The sequence below is a fragment of the Trachemys scripta genome, chromosome 22, assembly GCF_013100865.1.
Source record: "Trachemys scripta elegans isolate TJP31775 chromosome 22, CAS_Tse_1.0, whole genome shotgun sequence".
NCBI lineage: Eukaryota > Metazoa > Chordata > Testudines > Emydidae > Trachemys > Trachemys scripta.
Window position 1 is genome coordinate 6,624,283 of NC_048319.1, and position 20,443 is coordinate 6,644,725.

A 20,443-nucleotide genomic window follows, 5' to 3' on the forward strand; every position below is an offset into this window, starting at 1 on the left:
GCTGCGGAGCCGTGACTTTCTAGCTCGAGCTACAGCCAAGCTCCGGAGGCCGGTGGGGTGCTGGCGAAGAGGGTGGCTGTCAGCCAGTCAGCAGGGGCTCTTTGGGGGCTAGCAGTGGACAGATGGAAATGCGCTCTGTAGAACATGGATAGTTTGGAGTGGAGAGGCCTCGGCCCATCTGTACCATTCCTATCCTACGTCTATAGCACATCTCACCTGCACAGATCAAGGCACTTAAAAAGGCAGGCCAGGATCGTTATCCCCATCTTACAGATGGAGAAACTGAGGCACAGGAAGCCGACGTTACTTCCCCAAGGTCGCCCTGGGATGATGCAGTGCTGGTGTCAGCAGAGATTACATGTGGGTGTAAGTAAAGGCTACGCGCTGGGAGCAGCCCTCTGCAGTGAGCAGGAGTCACTCCCAAGCGCTGGGCCGGCCGTGTCCTCTATTCCCAGGAGCAGGGAATTCAAACTGGGCTGAATATAAACCAAGACATGGGGTTAAGTGTGAGTCTCATGCCCTGTCAGCCCCCATTTGCCACATGTTGGGTCTTCAGCTCATGCGGGAGCAGCTTGTGTGTTTAGCAAGGTAGGTGCCCGGTTCAAAGCAAACGTGTAGCCCAAGAGGGTGGTTGTCACTGTTGTAACACTGTTGTGGGTGCAGCAGTGGCCTGGGACTTAGGAGACCCTGGTTCTGTTCCTGTCTGCGCCACTGACGTGGCTGAATGATTTGGGGCAAGTCACAGCCCCATTCTGTGCCTCAGTTTCCTCATCTGTACAATGGGGCTAATAATATTCCCCTCCTTTGTAAAGCACTTGGAGATTTATGGCTAGACAAGAGCTAGGAGGTGGTATTATTATTAAGCCCTGTGACTGAGTAGTTTAAATTTGTTCCCTTGCGTGTGTCTACACTAAGTTTCATCTCCCATCAGGTAGCCAAGTCCTTAAGGAATTCCTCATACTGCCTCCTACTCTGGGTTAATCTCACTTGTTCTGTGGCCACACCCGGTGTGGCCATCTCATTATTAACCCTCTGGGGCAGGCCGTTAATAAACGATTTGGACTGCACCGCTGCGAAGTCCTGAGTCGTGGGAAACCCCGCTCCTCTCCTCTCCTGCTGAGAATGATCTGTCAGTGTCCCAGACCCCGCATGACGGCTGGAGCCAGCAATAGCCGTAACCGATCATGTAAAGGGCATGAGAAGGTGTTGGGAGGTGTGGGAGAGGATCTGTATCTCCACTCAAGTAGAGAAATGATGATGGGTTCTGTGCCTCCCTGGAGATAACGGTCAAGAACACCAGCCAGTGATAGCATCCTTTCCGCTGTCACACATTTTTCCATTGGGCAGAAGGTGCTAACGGCGGCCCAGGCTGTAACCAAAAACCACACAGGCCTTTGCCACTTCATCGGGGGGGATATTTATCTCTCTGCAAAGAGCCCACGTAAAGCTTGTGCACCACTTGGCTCCGATTCTACAGTCACAAGCGCAATATTGGGAGGGAAGAGACTTAAGGCCTCACTTAAGCCGAGATTTTCAGTGGAGACGCCGTGAAGGGGGGCCTGATTTTCAACCGGTGACTGCTCGGCAGTCTGTGGAAATCAGGCTCTTCCAAGTGGGTTTCCAAAGTCATTAATCTTCTTTGGAAATCTTGGCCTTAATGACCTGAGGTTGATGGCGATAGTGGGACATGGAGGAAGAGAAGATGCTTCTCCCCTCTGCGCTCCACCAAACCCATCCCAGGCATCTGCCCAAGGAGATCAGCAGGAACTACCAGAAGAGACTCTGTTACCTCTTCCCCACTGCAAACACTTTCAGCAGGAGGACAATTAGCTGGCGCTGCTTGGTCAGTGCCTGGTCTGCAGGGGCTTGATTCAGCCCATCCCCATAGATCCCAACAGGAACTGGATCAGACCCTAGGTCAGAAGCGGACCCAAGTCTTAGCAGAAGGGGAAGCTGTCTGCTCTAGGTTCAGTGTCAGACCATTTGCGGGAAGGGTCCCTGGTTCAGCTTTGTGCCGGATTCTCAGTGGGGGTCACTGGGGCCGTAGCTGCATTTGACATCAGCTGAGCGTCTGGCTCTGGGATTCAGTTTTGTGACCCCTTGCTAAGATAGTCAGGGAGGCAACCCTGCCCTCTGGGGGGTCACTAAACCTCTGAGCTGGGACTGAACGCCTGGGGATGACTCACTCAGTAATTGCCCTGTCCTGCTCATTCCCTCCGAAGCCCCTAGCGGTGGCCACTCTCAGAACCAGGATACTGGGCTACCTGGGCCATTGGGCTGACCCAGTCTGGCCGTTCTTACATCCACAGGTTCAGACAGAATCCTGAACCCCCCTGCTAGAGAGCCTCATGTCCCCCAGGGGACCAGTCAGGGGACTCTGAACTCAGGGGATTTAAATCTTTAAAGAGCACATTTTGCATATCTCTTAGCATGCTAATGATGCCCCCCTAATCTCTGCTCACAGGAGGATGTGTTTGTCCCCGGGGAGAAGAACCTCTTCCTCTAATGAGTGGAGAGCCCGTTAGCGCCCTGCCCTGGGGAGGAATTAGGGGCCTTGTTTTATCCCTGTAGCTTCATACAACACACACACACACCACCCCTAAGGGACACATCCACACACCATCCCTAAGGGACACACACACCTCAGAGAGGCAACATAAGGGAAGGTTTGCAGCACAGGTCTCCAAGGCAGCAGATGATGTAGGAAATTGGCACCTGTCTTTCCTGTCTTCTATCCCATGGCCTGGCAAGAAATGTAAAGTCCATTGGAAAGAATAAGGAAATATACACGCTGTAGTGACTGTGTACGGTCCAGGCATTATATAGAGCCCTCTAACAGGCTGATCCGCCGCTTTAAATGCCTGGAGCCAGCCAGCCTTCTTCCATTATCCGACCCTGCTGAGAAGGGGGGTCAGGGGATTTCTATGAAGGCCTCAGAGGGTATAAGTGGGAGCTCCTGGAGCAGCCATGTTTCAGCACTGAGAGGCCATGGCAGATGCTTGTGGGAGCTGTAACCCAGGGTGGACAGAGGAACTGCTTCTGTTTGGGTGTTTCAAGAACACAAGTGTGTCCTGAGACAAGGGCGTGGGAGGCTTTGGATGTGGCATGAATCCTTCCTGGGCTGGGGAGTGTTGTAGTAAATTGGGGTCCTAGCAGACCCACCCTGATGGGGAGCTGGCCTGGGAAAGTGGGGAGACGTTTATATAGTGTTCCGCTCCCCGGTCGCAAGAGTTGATGGGAGAAGGTGACAGAATGACTAAGTTAGACAAAACAAAAAGGCCGACTGGTCTAACTGAAGGACTGGGCTAAGACCATGGTTGGGGAACAAGAGGTGCGTGGGACCAATCAATGAACCACAACTGGAGTGTTGGAAAGTAGGCCTAATTGGTGGACGAAATAACGAGGGAATGGGTTATTCCACCCCTCAGTCCCTTCTGGGGTCCTTTAAAAAAAAACCTTGGGGACAGAGAGAGCTGGCTGGCTGGGAGACAGGAAACCAGAATGAGCAAATGAAACCCTCATGGCTGCTATCCTCACCATCTCCTGGGACCCACTGCGACACCATTAGGCTTTGGTTGTCCTGATCCTGAGATGGGTCTTGGCTAGGACTGGGGGACTAACGGATTTTTTGGTTCGCTGGCAACTGAAAAAATAACATAAAAGTTTTTGGTTTTGGGTTGAACTGAAAACAAATTTTCCGGTGAATCACAAAGTTGGGAAAATGCCACGTCAGGCTGAGACAGAACGTTTTGTGCAGATGCAAAATGGTTTGTTTGGATTTTGAGCATTTTGACCAAATATCCTGGTGGGTGGGCGGGTGGGCACTGCCTTTTTATAGCCTTTAGCCCAGGGGGAGGGAATTCACCTGGGCTGAGGGAGACCCTGCTTCAATTCTTCTCTCTGTCTGATGTGGGGTCTTCCACATTGTAGGAGCATGTCCTAGCCACTGGTCTATGGGCTGGCTCAATCTCACTGGCTAAAGCTGTTCTATTGAGCCAGGGAAAAAGAGCACCAATGACTCTATCGCCTAGTGGTTAGAGCACGCCATTAAGACGGGGACACCCCACGTTCAAGTCCCTGTTCCGATGACGAATTATTTAGGGAGGGTAGAACAGCTTCAAGAGAAGGGACGGACAGTGAGGTCTGTGCCGAGGGGCCGTATCTGACCCAAAACAGAGATAAAAGGGAAGCCCTTAGATAAAACTCAGGCTGCGTCCTGGAGATAAGAACTCAGCATGCTGCAAAGCGCCGGCAGCCCAGCGCGGTTCCTCCACGCGTGCTGATCTACCGCTTGTCACGGGGGACGGCAACGGCTGCCTATGATTGCTGTGCTACTCACAACCGCAGCGGTCAGTGGCTGGTGGTTTTACAGCAGAAGTGGAGGTTGTTGGGGCTGACCCATCCTGTTCCTAAGCCTAGACCCCTAGGGGAACACACAGATTGCCAGGGCAGGGTCCGGGCTTCAGATTCGGGGTGTCCCCCCCCAAATCAGGGAACAGCCAGAGGTGGAGCAGCAGGTGGGGGATGCTGGGATTTGATGTGGGAGGAAGATCAGAGACTCAGGAACTGGAGGGTGGCCGCCGGAGCCCATCTGTAGGGACTGGGAGGAAGAGGTGAGTGGGGCTCCAGGGGATAGCTCTGTCCGGGGGCTTTGTACTTCCGGTGGGCTGGAAATGTCAGGGGTGGGGCGACTGTGAGTCCGAATCTGGCCTGGAACAGGGTGGCTTGCCTGTGGGCTGGAGAGGCTGGGGCTAAGCCAGCCTTGGTTGCACGAGGAGCCCCACCTGAGAGTGTGAAAAGTCAGACAGCAAGTGTGAAAAATCAGGACAGCCGGTGGGGGGTAATAGGAGCCTATATAAGACAAAGCCCCAAATATTGGGACTGTCCCTATAAAATCGGGACATTTGGTCACCAGGGCCGGTGCAAGGAAGTTTCACACCCTAGGTGAAACTTCCACCTTGCGTCCCCCCCCCCACCCCGTCCTGCGGCAGCTCCCCCCTTGGCAGCTGCCCCCCCGCTCTGAGGCACCCCCACCCCGCCGCAGCTCCCCCCCACAGGGAGCCGTGCGGTAGCTCCCCACCCCAGCTCACCTCTGCTCCGCCTCCTCCCCGAGCACGCCGCCCCCTCTCTAATTCTCCTTCCCTCCCAGGCTTGCGGTGCCAAACTGCTGATTGGCGCCGCAAGCCTGGGAGGCGGGAGAAGTGGAGCGGCCGCTGCGCTGGGAGAGGGAGTCTGAGCCGCACGTGTCAGCGCGCCGCCGGCAGCCCAGCCCAGGAACGCTGTAAAAAAAATGGGGGGCACTGCTTTTTGGCGCCCCCAAATCTTGGCGCCCTAGGCAACCGCCTAGTTTGCCTTAATGGTAGCACCGGCCCTGCTGGTCACCCTCGCTGAGAGGAATCGGGGGCTCCTATATAAAAAGGCAGCGGGAAGCTGGGGGGTGGTTGTTGAGGCACGTGGGAATGGCCACAGTGCTGGGAGAAAGCTCTCCAGGCCGGGGAGCGACTCTGGCCAAGAAGCAGGGGGAAGATGGGAAAGGCCTCTGGCAAAGGCCAAACTCCAGCCAGGAGGTACTGGGAAGCAGACAGACAGCTGGGGCCTGGGCTCAGCTGAACCTGGGGTCCAGGCTGTGTGGGTTTGTGTTGGATTCGTGGAGGAGAGAGACTGGGGCTGGGGCCTGAAGGGTTCTTAGAAGGGCCCTGAAGAGGTGGGATGGCCAGTGAGGCAGAGTGCTGTAGGGTGGCCTCTGGCCAGGAGAAGGCGCTCGCGAGGCAGTAAACGGTCAGGGTACTACCCAGCCCTATGGGTGACCATGGAAATCCAAACGGACAGCACAGTTAAGATTCAATCCTTCGCTACAGCAATGCCTGCTAGTCCCGTCCTGGGTCGGCGCCCCCCGATCCCACCCCACACCCATCCTCCGACTCCGCTCCTGGGCTCCCCACACGAATAACTGTGCTAATGCACCTCAGTCCTGACCCACAACCCCCTTCTTGCTCCTGTGACAATTGGGGCGGGGGAGGGGGAATCACTCCATTCACAATGTCTGGATTCTGGTGAATGCCATGAACTTGTTGTTATGGAATTGTTGTGGTGGGGAATGCCTCCGCGCGGATGTGGAACCCACCAGCAACTCCAGCAGATACCTACTGGGCCAGGGACAAGGCAGAATCATTAATCTTAAGATCTGTGCTCTGAGCAGACAATGGTATAATGTGCTCAGGGGGTTGCCAAATCTCTCTGGTGAAGCGGAGAGTGAAAAAAATCACCGTTCGTAGAGGACCATATTGTGTCTGAACGTGCAGTGAGAGAGATGCCCTGCCCCAACCAATTTACAATCTGAATAGACAAAGGGTAGGGGAAACTGAGGCACGGAGCAAGGTCAAGTGACTTGACCAAGGCCACACAGCAGGTGCATGCCTGAGCCAGGGATAAAACCCAGAGCGCCTGGACTCTAGACCAGTGTCTTACCTACTAGAACACCATGCCTCTGGCTGGCGTCTTCTGCTTCAGTTGGGAGGAGAAACTCTAACCACAGCGTTAGAGGTGTGCCTCATCTAAAGTCACAAACAACTCTGTGGGGTTTTTCGGCTGCAGACACAGCCCTTCCGGGGGGCAGGAACTGCTCCCTTCACCTTGCATTCATCTCAGGACTTTGTTTATATCAAGCCCTCCTGGCCCACTTCCTGCTGTTAGAGCTAATTCTTCAGTGGTGAACCGTTTAGAGTTTGTTACCGACTGTTACAAACTGTGTCCTGCCAGTGCGGTGAGAACAAGACAGATCCTCTGCTCATGCGAATCAGCTATCTCCGTGGGGTTACTGGCTTCCACCAGCAGAGACTCTAGCTCGGCATATTAAGAGTTGAGGCCTGTTGTACTAAGTTTGATGGAATAAGGGGACCCAGAGAGGCCAGAGTGTTAACTGTCACTGTACAATAGTAAAGCATTAAACAAGGCTCGCGGTCTGGAGGTCAGAGACCTCGGTCTGCTTAGCTCCACGGCAGCACAATTCATGCCAAAGTTTGCAGACGTCTCGAGCAGGCTACATAAAAGAAAAAGCAGCCGCATGAGACCTAAAGCCCTTTTTGGAAGGGAAACAGAGCGATCGTACAGACCTAACTTAGCCAAAACCTACCAGAGTCCCCTTTTCAGAGAGAGGATGTTGGTTAGTGTCTCTTATTTTTGCCAGACAACCTTTCTTGGGGGGATGTGGGGGGAGGAAAGGGTTGTTGTGATGTGATGGATGGTCACTCTCCCTGCTTTGGACAAACAGGCGCAAGGGGGAGAAGAGGCAGCGGCGTAAAAGTGGGGAAAACGCAGCTTTTGCTGCCATTCTCAAGATCCTGGCTGGCTGTTCAGTCACAGACGGGGCTGTGAGTCTCTCCCCTTCTGGTCTTTCTCCAGCTGGGCAGAGCTCATCTTGCCGCTGGGCAGGTGTGGCACAGCTGGTCTCAGAGTCCGGGGACAAGCCGAGAGAGGGAGAGACGACAGGAGGCAAATGGGGGTTGGGGGTGGGAAGGAACACAAAAGGGAAGGGGAGAGAGAGCAGGTTGTGTGCATCTCAGGCTGAAGTCTCCACAGGTGCAGGGTTGAAACTCAGCACTGTTGCGTTGAGCTCTGGGTGTCCTTGCGTGTCTGTAGAATCCCCTTTCAGTGCTGCTGCGGGTCCCGGGAGGGTCAGGGAATGTAGCGTAGGGAAGGCTAATCAATATGTACGTGGCAGTAGGTGCATGGGGTGGGAATAGGAGGGGATCAGGGTTTGGCTGATCCAAGTCCTCTGGCTAAAAATGAGACCAGGGGCTGGTCTACACTAGGGGTGGGGGGAGGGATCGATCTAAGATACGCAACTTCAGCTAAGTGAATAGAGTAGCTGAAGTCGAAGTATCTAATATCAATTAACTTGGGTCCTCACAGCACGGGATCGACGGCCGCGGCTCCGCTACCACCGCTCGCTCCGGTGGAGTTCCGGAGTCGACGGGGAGCGTGTTCGGGGATCGATGTATCACGTCTTAACGAGATGCGATATATCGATCCCCGGTAAATCGATCGCTACCCGCCGATACGGCGGGTAGTCTGGACGTAGCCCTAGTGTACTCTCTTCTCTTACTGGTTTCAGAATGGTAGGCGCGTTAGTCTGTAACAGCAAAAACAACAAGGAGTCCTTGTGGCACCTTAGAGACTAACACATTTATTTGGGCATAAGCTTTCATGGGCTAGAACCCACTTCATCAGATGCATGGAGTGGAAAATACAGTAAGCAGGTATCCCTTTTACAACAATGAGCAGAAACAAACTTCAAAATAAGGCAGGAGACTTTATAAAATGCGGGAGCTTGTTTATTGTCTTGCTTGTTACACTCTAGCGCTGCAGGGGCAAAGAAGGAATGGGGCAGTGAGGGGGAGGAACTACAGAAATGGGGAGGAAATGGTGTTCTCGTCCCACCCCAATTTTCAAGGGGGTGGAGGGGAGGGGGAAGGCCCATCTCAAATTGGGGTGGGAAGTGGGAATCTTGCGAATTTGTGCAAACTGATCATCTGCAATAAAAAAAAATCAGATCTGGTCAACTGAAACAAGTTGGTTAATTTCAAAACATTTCATTTTTGATTTAAAAAAAATAGTATCTTTCCTTTCATTTCAGTTAATTAAAATTTCAAAATGAAAAGTGGCGTCAACCCCAAACCCGAAACGATCCACCTAGAAAATGTCAAAATCGCCAGTTTCTGCAATCTAGAAACAAAAATCCTAATATTTTCTATCGGGAGAGTCCTCCAAGCCAGCCCTCGGCCACAGACAGTTTGGGTTTTGATGAGTCAGCATTTCCCAACAAAAAGCCTTTGAATTGGGTGTCTGAACCCCATCAAAATCCATGTGCTGTGAAACACTCCCGAGCATCGTGGGATTCGTGTGTGTTCTGACCCAGGAGGGGGCTGAGGAAAGCTTTGTTCCAACCCGTTTGGGCCAAATCTGAGTTCCTTGCCATGTTTTTGCTCCCTCCTCAACCAGGCTAACCTGCGAGGTTTGCCCGAGTAAAAACTTGGCGGGGGGGGGGGGGGGGGGGGAAAAGTTCAGATCCCCTAATGATAATATTTAAATGTAGAGAAAGGGGCAGCCCAAAAGAGAAGTTGGTGGACCCTGCGTTGTTATCCCTACAGTTCCAGGGAACGCCCCGGGGGAGAGAAAAGCCATGCAGATGCTGGAGAAGTTGTAGCATCTTCTTCTCCGGTCACTGCCCCATGGTCTTTCGAATCCAGGGCAGGTAGTGGGCGACACGAGTGTACACCGAGGGAGGGAACTGGAAACCGTAGGAGACGACCCCCTGGGCCACCCCGTGGCAGACCAAAGGGCCACCGGAGTCCCCCTGAGGAAGACACAGGGGAAACAGGGTTAAGTAGAACGTCGACACTGGAGAAGCGCCTCGTGGGCTAGCGGGAGCGAATGCCGCTTCTAGAGCCAATCCTGGCTCCACCACCGTGTAACCCCGAGTGACTGGCTCAGTGGCTCTGGTCTTGTGTCTACTAGGGAATATCTTACAGGATTTCAGGGGTGTGCGCAAGGGTGGGGGCAGCTCTTCTGGTTGCTGGAGGGTGGGGGGAAGAGCCACTCCTCTGGCTGCGGGGGGCACAGAAAGTGCCCCTCCGAAACGGCCCCATTTTTATTCCTGTGCCTGCTGCTGCAGGCTTTCTGGCAATGGTGTGGCTACAGCAACTAGCCCTGGGAGCTCGAGGAGCCAAGGTGATAAATACCCCCCTCACTTCCCACAGCACGTGGTCTATTCTACAGCTTGCCTCACTGCTGAAAAACGAGGGCAACGTTTCCGAGTGCCCCTTTGGTGTCTCTGTGGTTCATGTGTACAGTGGGTCATTCAGGCAGCTGGGGATGTCCCTTCCCACCAGCCGACCTCAGGGCAGCATGAATGGGGAAGATGGAAAGGGACGGAGAGACGTACGTAGTTGACGTCACTGAGCTTGTGGTAGCTGTCGCTGAGCTCTGGGTAGAACAGGAGACATTTCCTCAGGCTCAGGGCAGTGGCGTTGGTCTCGTAGAGCTTGTAAGTTGCTACCTCTTGGTCAATGTAGCCCCATCCCGACACGATGCACTTGGTGTCCGTGGGGATGTCGCTGTTGGTCTTGGGCAGGGGGATCACCTGGACGTATTTATTCAGTTTGGCTTTGTGGCTCAGCTGTTATGGGAGGGGAGCAAACGTTAGGCCCTGCAGGAGATGAAGAGGAAGGTTTGGGGGTTTTGTTTTGCCAGGTGCTTGCTCATCAGGAATCTGTTTTGGGGCAGGGTGTAGAAATGGGGGTGATACCAGGTTTGAAGTTAAGCTTCAACGCTAGACACGTCCTGACCATCACCTTCTGACGTTGGAACACCCACATCCTTGGGTTGTGTGATGCCAGCCCAGGGATGGAGACTGGGCCGTGGCGCTTTCCTTGGCCGGCTACTTCCCTAGATGGCCCGTGTTCGTCCACTGGGAACGGGCTGTCCTGGGATTGCCTCATGGCGTGATGATGTCACTCCTGTGCGGCCACAACAGGCCAATCGGCGTTTGAGTCTGCAGAGCCCAAACCCGTAACCCACGGTGAGTGTGTCCGGTGGTCACCTCTGTGCCAATCCACAGAGGGTGTGAGTAATGCTGCCCTCACTACAGAACTGTCGCTCCGGATGCAGCAGTCCATGAGGTTTGCGCTGGAGAATCCTGGTTCAGTCCCTGCTGTGGTAGTTGAGAAGATGGCTGTCACATAAGGACAAAGCCCAGAGAGGTGGATCTAAATACCAGAGGCATTCTACAGCATATATAACCTACAAACCCTAAGAGTATGTCTACACTGCAATAAAACACTCATGGCACTCAGGGCCTGGGTCAGCCGGCTCAGGTGCAGGGCTAAAAATTGTAGCGTAGAGGTTCCTGCCTGGGCTGGCTCCCAGACTCGGAGACCTTCCCCCCTCGTGGGGTTTCGACGTCTGAGCCTGAACATTGACACTGCGACTTTTAGCCCTGCAGCCCGCGTCAGCTGACTCGGCCCAGCTGCGGCCATGCCACGGATCTCTTACTGCAGTGTAGATGTAGCGTTAGACAGCGGCTGGTGCATGGATTCACTCTCCAGTGGGGAGTCCTGTTACCTTTAGGAGAAGGATGTCGTTGTATGGCACATATCTGCTGTCGTATTCTGGGTGCGGACGGTAGCTTTCAACTGCAAACATCTGCTGGGAGGCCTCCGGGATGCGGTAATTGTGAGCTCCCAGGATGACGCTGATGTCCCTTCAAATGACAGTAAATATCACACATCAGGTCCACTCAAGTCAGCGTCTCTGCCTTGGAGAGGAGGGGAGGGGCCATATTTCACATTCAAACAGCAGCTTGCATTCAAAGCTCCTTTCGTGTAGGCAGCGTGGGCTAGTGGGCAGGGCAGCGTGCTGTGACGCAGGAGAGGGTGCGTTAATTCCTGGCCTCTGATCTGCTGTATAATCTTGGGCCAATCACTTCCCCTCCCGTCCTTCCTCTGGTTAGACTTCAAGCTCTCCAGGGGGCAGGGGCCGCCTCTCATTATGTGTTTGTACAGCCGCTGGCTCAGCTGGGCCCTGGTCTCCATTTGGGCCTCTAGCATCCAGGAGGAAATGGGGTCAGTTGTCAGGAGGCCTGGCCCAGGAGGGAGTGGGTTTGGCAGCTGGAGGGATGCCCTGACTGGGAATGGGGACGTTTTGAGAGAGGATCCGGGGTACTCGCTGTGGGACTGGCTGAGAATCTGAACAGGAGGGGATGGTGTCATGGGAGCAGGGAGTGCCGGGCGGCTCCCTGCCGGGGTGTCGGTTATTGGTCCCAGCCTTGGCTCTCGCGGGGGAGGTGCAGAGCTGGGGGTTCAGCGGGGGGAGGGATGTTCCAGGAGTTTGCTCTAAGAAAGTCCTTGTGGTCTCTTGCGACGCCTGACCCTGTGAGGTGCTGAGCTCCCTCCCACGGGAGGAACTGCAGGATGAGACCGTATCGTGCCTCCCCATCACCTGCCCCTGGTGCGGTCACTTACTCCTGTGCAAAGCCGGCATAAAGAGCTCCCAGGGCAGAATGGCAGTGACGTGCATTCTGCGCCCGCTTTGCCCCTGGCTGCAGGGCCATGGAGAATCAGGACCTAGCAACAGTTTAATTCAATTGATTTAGTGAAACCAGCGCAGACCTCTGGGTGGACACTCCAGTCTCTGATTTCAGTCAAACATAAACCTGCTCCCGATTCACTTAACCAGCCTGACTTCAGTGAAAACAGCGTCTCCCCACAGCCTTTCCAACCAGGGTAGCCTAGTGGCTAGAACACTGGACTGGGGCTCAGGGCACCTCGGTTCTAGTTCCAGCTCTACCACTGGCCTATTGGGCGAGTCATGTCACCACCCGGTGCCTCAGTTTCCCCATCTGTAAACTGAGGATAATGTCATTAACTTCCCTTGTTGAGATTCACCTGTACAAAGTGCTATGTAAGAGCTAGGGATTATTATAATGAAATCGACTTAAAAATCACCCCTTAAGTTAAACAGATGGAACTCTCTGGCCAGCCCAGCCCTGAGTCTGCTGGACCCTTTCAGAGTGAGTTAGGCTCTTTAATGAATTTCCCAACACTCTGACATTTGTCTTCCAACCAGAATCCGTCCGTGCGTTTGTGGGGAAGGGACGGGGCTAACCCCATGCAGTGAGCGGCGGTCATCACCCAGTCTGGGGCCACCAGAAACCCCCCGCAGTGGAAACGACCGGAAACTTTCAGGGCTGCCATGTAGGGTCTGGAGTGGGGCTTGGCTTCATGCCACCCCACAATCTGACTCCGCAAAGCACCCGAAAGACACGCACACTCCTGAGCAGGAGGAGATGGGACTGGTCCTTCCTCACGTGGTGCACGGACCCCGGATGGTAACCCTAGCCCACGACTTCCTCTACTCACCAGCATGGGCTGAGGGGTAGGACAGCAGGGAGAACAGGAGGCACTGGGGCCGCTCCGTCTCTGAGTTCCTCGGTCCTCGTCCAGGCTCGGCGCCAACCGGAGCCTTCTGCTGCCCCGTGGCTGATTTTATACCCTCAGCCCAATGAAACTCAGAAGCCAGAAAACCAGCTGAGCTGGGCTGGTCTAAACAATCCACCCAGATCTGCATCTCCCCTCACCTCCTGCCTAACCGCTGACCAGCACGTGCTGCCATCTTGTGCAAACTCCCCGTTTCTCGTTCTCATCCTTCCCTCCCGCAGGTGCATGCCTTGCTGCGTTGAGACCTACACAGTCATTTCTTGACCCCTACTGATATCTCAAGAGATAAATGACTAATGCACATCCAACCAATGCTGCTTGGGTTGTTAGGGGGATTAGAACCGGGGACTTTCTGCATGTAAAGCAGGCGCCACAACCACTTGAACTAAAGGGTAAGTTGCCTTTGTTGTCAGCCGCATCAGACTCATATACGGAGTCTGGCTGAAGACCCATCCTGTGAGAGAAAGGGCTACACACACAGGGCAATACAAAGGCCTTTCCAAAGCTTGGTACCAGTGGGATTTTTCTATGAATCATAGAATCTCAGCGTTGGAAGGGACCTCAGGAGGTATCTAATCCCACCCACTGCTCAAAGCAGGACCAATCCCCAACTAAATCATCCCAGCCAGGGCTTTGTCAAGCCGGGCCTTAAAAACCTCTAAGGAAGGAGATCCCACCATCTCCCTGGGTAACCCATTCCAGTGCTTCACCACCCTCCTAGTGAAATAGTGTTTCCTAATATCTAACCTAGACCTCCCCCACTGCAACTTGAGACCATTGCTCCTTGTTCTGTCATCTGGTACCACGGAGAACATGCCCTGACTGGAAGGAGGATGGACAGGTCTCAAGGGAGAATGCAATCAAAGACTCAGATTGCAGGTGAATCTTGACCCAGGGTTCATGTGACTTACGTCTCCACACACCCATTTTTGCGTGAGAGCCCAAATGAGTCTGATACTCACCCCCGGCTCTTGTGAGCAGATGCCCAGTTATCGCGGCATCGGAAGCAGATTGTGAGATTGGCTTGAGGGGAAAGGACAAGAACTGAAACAGAGTGATAAGGAGGAGCCCTGAGATAACACTCAGGATGTATTTGCAGAGATAGGGACTCAGCATCACCGAGTGATGAGGACGAAAATGCTGCTCCCACCCAGGCCGATGCAACAGGAGATGCTGACAGCTGCTTGTGACCGTTACCCGTCACTGCATGTGTCAAGTCCATATGACTCGCCGTTGGGCCGGTGGATTTATTGCTTCTCAGAAGAGCAGCGTTTCTCCATCACATGAAGCCAAACGTGAGCTGTGCTGCCAATCGAAGTGGTGTGGGTCGCTGTGCGAATCCAGGTGGGCGCTCAGGCTGGGATTCTCAAAGGAGACTGACTAGAGGCCCCAATTCCTGTTGAATTTCAGTGGGGCCTGGACCCCTTATTCCCTTTTACCCCCTTGAAAATCCCAGCCACATTCCATAAATGACCCGGCTCACTGGGAAGCAGATTGTGCTGCTGGTGACGCACGGGGAAGTCTGGTTTACATGGGGTGACTGACAGCAGAATCTGGCCCTGAGCGTGGATCAGACACAATTCTTAGCAGACACAAAACAGCACCAGGAAAAAGAGAAGCCAGGCTAAGGCTGTTTTTTCAAAAGCACACCCCAAAGGCCTTTCGGTTGTCCCATCGCCAAGGGACTATGGTTATCATTTGTATTGGTATTACAATAATGCCTTAAGGCCCTGGCCCTATTGTGCTTGGTGCTGTACATACACATAGCAAGAGGCTGTCCCTGCCCCAGAGAGCTTACTGTCAAAGCAGACAAAGGGTGGGAGGGGAAACTGAGGCACAGAGAGGGGGCGATGACATGCCCAAGGTCACCCAGCAGGTCAGAGATGGGAATAGAATGCTGGTCTCCTGACTTGTAGCCCATTGTCCTCACTACTAGGCCACACGGCTTCCCAGGTGCAGGCCCAACGACAGCAATTTCGGGCCCCAGGCCAGAATAGTCAAATGCGCTGGCTGGTGCCCAGTGAGCTGCTGGCTGCGCTGCTGGTGCTCCCCCACTTCTCCGAGGCCCCGGCCCCTGCTCACTCCATTCCCCCACCCCCATCGCTTGCTGTCCCTCACCCCCACTCACTTTCACCAGGCTGGGGCAGGGGGTTGGGGGGCAGGGTGCAGGCTCTGGGAGGGAGTTTGGGTGTGGGTGGGGTGGGGGTCAGGCTCTGGGAGGGCGTTTGGGTGCAGGAGGGGGTGTGGGCTCTAGGCTGGGGCAGGGAGTTGGGGTGAAGGAGGGGATCTGGGTGTCGGCGCTTACCTCGGACAGCTCCCGAAAGCGACCAGCAAACCCCTCTGGCAGCGGCTCCTAGGTGGGGGATCCTAGGGGGGTCTCCAGGCACCGCTGCTCACAGGCACCGCCCCTGCAGCTCCCATTGGCCGCAGTTCCCGGCCAATGGGAACTGCAGAGTCGGCACTTGGGGCAGGGGCAGCGCACAGAGACCCCCATCCGCCCCAGGGGCTGCAGGGACGAATCAGCTGCTTCCAGGAGTGGCGCAGAGCGAGGGTGAGCAGGAAACCGGCTTTAGCCCTGCTGTGCTGGTGGCGGCTGGGGGCCTCCGGGCCCTTTTAAATTACCCGGGCAATTCCCCCCTTTGCCCTCCCTGTCAGCGGGCCTGCCCAGGGGCCCCATTCAGACAAACCATCATAATTGGAACAAATTTGTCAGCCACCTCACACGGGGACAAAGACTGTATGTTCAGAGGCCAGGCCTGGCGTCCGCTGACATGGGAAAGCTTGCCCTGCCCCGGTGGGTAGACGGAGGGCTCCGTTCTCCAGGATAGGCAGATGCCACAGTGATGAGCGACTTTCTAAAGACCCAGCCAGACAGTGGAATATGTATGCTGATGGTGGACAGATAGTTAGATTTGTATGTTCACAGATCCATAGATTTTTATTTTTTTTTCTAGCTCAGAAGGGAGCATCCAGTCTGATCTCCAGCACAACCCAGGCCGTAGGACTTCCCTGAATTAACTAGTGTTTCAAGTGCAACAGCTGGGTGTGGGGATGAACTAGGGCAGATCGTTCAGAAAAACATCCAACCATGATTTTAAAATGTCCAGTGATGGAGAATCCATCACAGCCCTTGGTAAGTTCCTTCAAAGGTTAATTACCCACACTAGTAAAAACTGGCACCTTATTTCTAGCCTGAATTTTTCTAGCTTCCGTTTCTAGCCGCTGGATCTTATTAAACCTTTGCAGGCTAGACGGAAGAGCCCACTATTATGAAATTTCTGGTCCACATGTAGGTATTTATAGACGGCTCAAGTCATCCCTTCAACATCTCTTTGATAACTAAATAGATTGATCTCCCTGCGACAAGGCCTGGCTTCCAGTTCTTGAATCATTCTCCTGGATCTTTGCAGAACCACCTTCAGTTCATCCGTCTTGAATTCTGGACACTGGAACTGGACATAGTATTCCAGCAGCAATCACACCAGTGCCAAATACTAAGGTAATAACCTCTCTACAAATACGTGATATTCCCTTGTTTATGCATCAGCCCTTTTGGCCACTGGATCGCACTGGGTGTTCATGTTCAGCTGAGTAGCTACCATGACTCCCCATCTTTTCAAGTTGCTGCTTCCCAGGACAGAGTCCCCCATCCTGTAAGTGTGGGTGATGGTCTTTGTTCCTAAGTGTATGATCTTATCTTTGGCCATATCAAAACATGCGTTGTTTGCCTGCGTTCCTGCTTACAGAGCGATTCAGATTGTCTGTGTCGGTGATTTCTTCTTCATGATTTCCCACTCCCCCAATCTCTGCAACACCGATGAACTTGATCAGTAACGATTGTATGTTTTCTGCCAGGTCATTGACAAAAATATTAAATAGCAGAGGGCCAAGAACTGTTCCCTGTGGGATCCCACTAGAAATCGACCCGTTCCACGACGATTCCCCGTCTTGGGATCTGTCAGGAACCAGACTGTAATCAGGGCCGGCTCTACTGTTTTTGCTGCCCCAAGCAGGGCGGGCGCCGACGGTGGGGGCAGTCCGTGTGCCGTTAGGCTGGGACGCGCGTTTCTGCGGCGGCGGAAATTCGGCAGCAGCTTCTATCTTCAGCCGGAAGACAGAAGCCACCGAATTACCGCCACGGGCAGCTGAACATAGAAGCTGCCGAGGAATTGCCGCCCCCGCGGAAATGCGCGTGCCGCCGTAATGGCACACGGACTGCCCCCGCCGTCCACGTTGGCAATTCAGTGCGCTGCTTGGGGCGGCAAAAACACCTGGACTGCCGCCCCTTGCCGGTGGCCGCCCCAACACCTGCTTGGAATGCTGGTGCCTGGAGCCGGCCCTGACTGTAATCCATGTAACGTTGATGATTGAGTGACAGATAACGGGTCTGTCAATTGTAGACAGATGCAATCCAGCACTTTTCACGAGCATCTTTACTACCACCCTTCCCACCCCCAATTTTTAAATCTATACATTTTTACAACACCGTTTCCTTGGTGAGGTTTTATTCTCAGTTGTCTCATCAGCTTCTCCTTGCTCGGGGAGGTAGGCAGGAACGGCACCTCCTAGTGCCAAGAGCAGAATTTACTTGCAAGTTTCCACGCCGCACAGCACCAGCGTAGCTTGCGTGAGGCAGAAGCAGCTAAGTGAGATCACAGGAGCCCCTGGGTGGCCTCGATGGGAGGGGGTTTCCCTTCTCAGAGGTGCAGGGGGCCAGGTGGCACAGCTGTGAGTCAGTGACTGAGAAGAATGCGATGCAAATGAGCCCGTACTGAGCAAGCAGCGTGAGAAGGACCCAGCTTAGTTCAGCCCATTTGCCTGCAGAAAGCCCCAGCAGGAGTGAATGGGTCCCTGATGGGACAGCCCCTTGCATGCCCCCTTGTAATGCTCGGGATTCCTCTCCCGTCGGGCGTGTCGTGTTGGAACGGCGTGGAGTGGGAGGGTTTCCTGGGCCTGCTTGCAGGCTCAGGGCCTTGGCAGGAAAGGTGCCTGCGGAGTCAGTCTGGGCACAAAGCCGGGTGAGATATGCCTCTCTGCCTTCAGGGAGGGCTGTGATTTTGCTGCGGCCAGCAGTACCTGCCAGGGGCAGAAGATGGCCCCCATCCTTTCAGCGTGTGGCCTGCACCTCCACGCCAGCAGGATGGGGGCACAGCGATGGCTATCTCCAGTCTCCTGCCCACCTGCCGGTGCCAGTGGGATTCTGCGGCTCTCAGCACCAGGACCGCTCGGCCATTGGGCGTGTTGACTGCGAGCGCCCTCAGCTGAGCGTGATTCAGCAGGGTGCTTGGGCAGTGCCTGACTCTCAGCACATGACCAATAGTCTTATTTGTGACCAGTGACCTCCGCAAAGAATCCCCTTTCTGATCAGGGCACCTGGGTCCTCTTCTAGCTCAGGGGACCCCATAGCAGACCCCCCCATGCCGCTTACTACTTGTGACAGGCCTGATCCCGCAGGCATTACTCTGGCAGAACTCCTCTGACGTGGGGAGAGACCCCCCCTGCTGCCTTTCAGCCCATGCCGAGAACCTCGATCTTCCCTGGACCATGCAGACCCTGTCCCACGGCCCCGTCCGAATCCAGCACTAGTACGGCATGGGGGGAACTCATGGGCTTCAGCTCCACCTCCTGGCAGTCTTGTCCAAACAGGGACTGGCGAGAGGGTGTGGTGTGGGTGGGGGTAGGTGCATTGTGAGGGTGGGGTGGGAATGGGACGTCTGTAGGGTGGAAGGAGGGCAATGCGGGTGCTCAGGAACAGGGAGGGCAGAGAACTGGACAGGGGCCGCCACCATCCCTGCAGCACGGGGAGCTATGTATTCTCCTCTTGCACCCCAGATGTCTCCCGCCGTGGGTGCATCTCTGCCAACGGCCTTTGCACCTTGGTCCGTTGCTTGCTGGCAAGAGCGGCCCTTGCTGTCCGTGGGGAGATGCTGCTGTTCTTCACCTAGAGTCTGGAGACCAGCTAACCTCCACCACCCCCCGGCATGGCGTGAAGAGCTCCAGGAACATGAGCATCAGTGGAGATCAGGGAGGCTGCTTCTGCCTTGTAGCTGAACTTGAAGGTGCCCTCGATTGTTTTACGCCTCCTCCACTACCTCTCAGCTGTGTTGGGTGGGTCCATCCTGCAAAAACTGTGGTTAGTTTAAGGCGTGTTGCAACTTCCCCTTTTTTTTTCTTCTGCTAGGTACAAGTGCCAGTTACCCTGCACGAGCAGCCCTCACTGCTACCTCTGCCCAGCGCAGGATCCAGGCTAGACAACAGAGCCTCCGGCCCCTTCCTGACAGGTGAGTCCAGCCAGAGCTTAATGGGGACAGGGGGTGGTGAGAGGTGGGGGGTTGTTCCTGATCCAGACCTTCCTTGGTTTTGAAAGCAGGTCAGTCATTAATACCAGCATTGCAATGTGGCCAGGACTCCTGGGTTCTACTCTTGGCTCTGCCCCTGGCTCCCTGTGGGACCTCGGGCAATCCACAGCCCCTTTCTGTTCCTCAGTTTCCCTGCCTGTCAAATGGGGGTGATGTGACTTATCTTTGTAAGGTGCTTTCAGATCTTCAGATGAAAGGGACAACGTCAGTGCTAAGTAGGGTGATCAGATAACAAGTGTGAAAAATCGGGACGGGGATGGGGGGGGTAATAGGTGACTATATAAGAAAAACCCCAAATATTGGGACTGTCCCTATAAAACTGGGACATCTGGTCACCCTAGTGCTAAGTATTAATACAGGGTTTTCCAGCAGACTCTGGGCTCAGTCCTAGCCTGAGACCTGCAGATGCCCACAGCTAGTGCGCCTTCAAAGGGCTCTGCACCTCCATGTGTCTGTGTGCAAAGAAGCATGTTGCGCCAAGCACCCCTGGAAGTGAGCTAATGTATCTGAGACCGGAGGGCTGGGCCGGAGACCGGAGGGCCTCTCCTTGATGGATGCAAGGAGGGTGTCCGGGCACTGGTGGCCGAGGGAGGCTGGAGATTAGGGAACAAGCTCTCCATGCAAGGCCAAGCGTTGGGAATACTTTCACAGAAACGCTGAGATCCCAAAGTAGAGGCGTTTGTGTAGGCACAGGAATGGCAGTGCTCCCTTGCCCCCTTGGCTAAGGAGCTTTCACTCAGCCCGGAGTGACCCGATCCAATCAGTTAGCTAGAGTCACCATCAAGCCAGCTGTAGAAACAGAAAAGCCGGGCTATTGCTACATTCATGTTCCATCCGCCCGTGGTCCCATTTACCAATGAACCAGCGGAGATTAACCCAGCCCTTACTGCTGAGAAATGATTTCAGCTGAACTGGGCAGCGGTGATGCTTTCACTCACAACAGGAAACCGTCCTGAACAACAGGAAACCATCACTATCATGCCCACACAACTGTGCGCATTTCAAAACATCTCATGTTTACTCTCTTGCAGAATCCCAGGCTGTCAGACAGAGGTGCCAGCTCTGACCTCTACTCCATTGGCTGGACGT

At 54.4% G+C, this 20,443-nt stretch overlaps 1 protein-coding gene and 1 long non-coding RNA gene across 2 annotated transcripts; one reads left to right on the forward strand and one right to left on the reverse strand.

Moving 5' to 3' along the window:
* Positions 1 to 9,047: 9,047 nt before the first annotated feature.
* On the reverse strand, positions 9,048 to 13,448 carry LOC117869080 (cathepsin G-like). The gene is made up of 5 exons (XM_034755582.1): positions 13,397 to 13,448; positions 12,918 to 13,050; positions 11,122 to 11,260; positions 9,944 to 10,177; positions 9,048 to 9,355 (listed from the first exon to the last, which is right to left on the reverse strand). Exons 1-5 carry the CDS (start codon positions 13,446 to 13,448, stop codon positions 9,221 to 9,223), a joined length of 693 nt encoding a protein of 230 aa, XP_034611473.1. The 3' UTR covers positions 9,048 to 9,220.
* Positions 13,449 to 13,746: 298 nt separating this feature from the next.
* LOC117868778 lies at positions 13,747 to 20,442 on the forward strand. Its single transcript, XR_004643715.1, has 5 exons — positions 13,747 to 14,339; positions 15,950 to 16,128; positions 16,406 to 16,494; positions 19,177 to 19,276; positions 20,386 to 20,442. It is a non-coding gene; the product is annotated as an uncharacterized LOC117868778 (long non-coding RNA).
* Position 20,443: the final 1 nt, after the last annotated feature.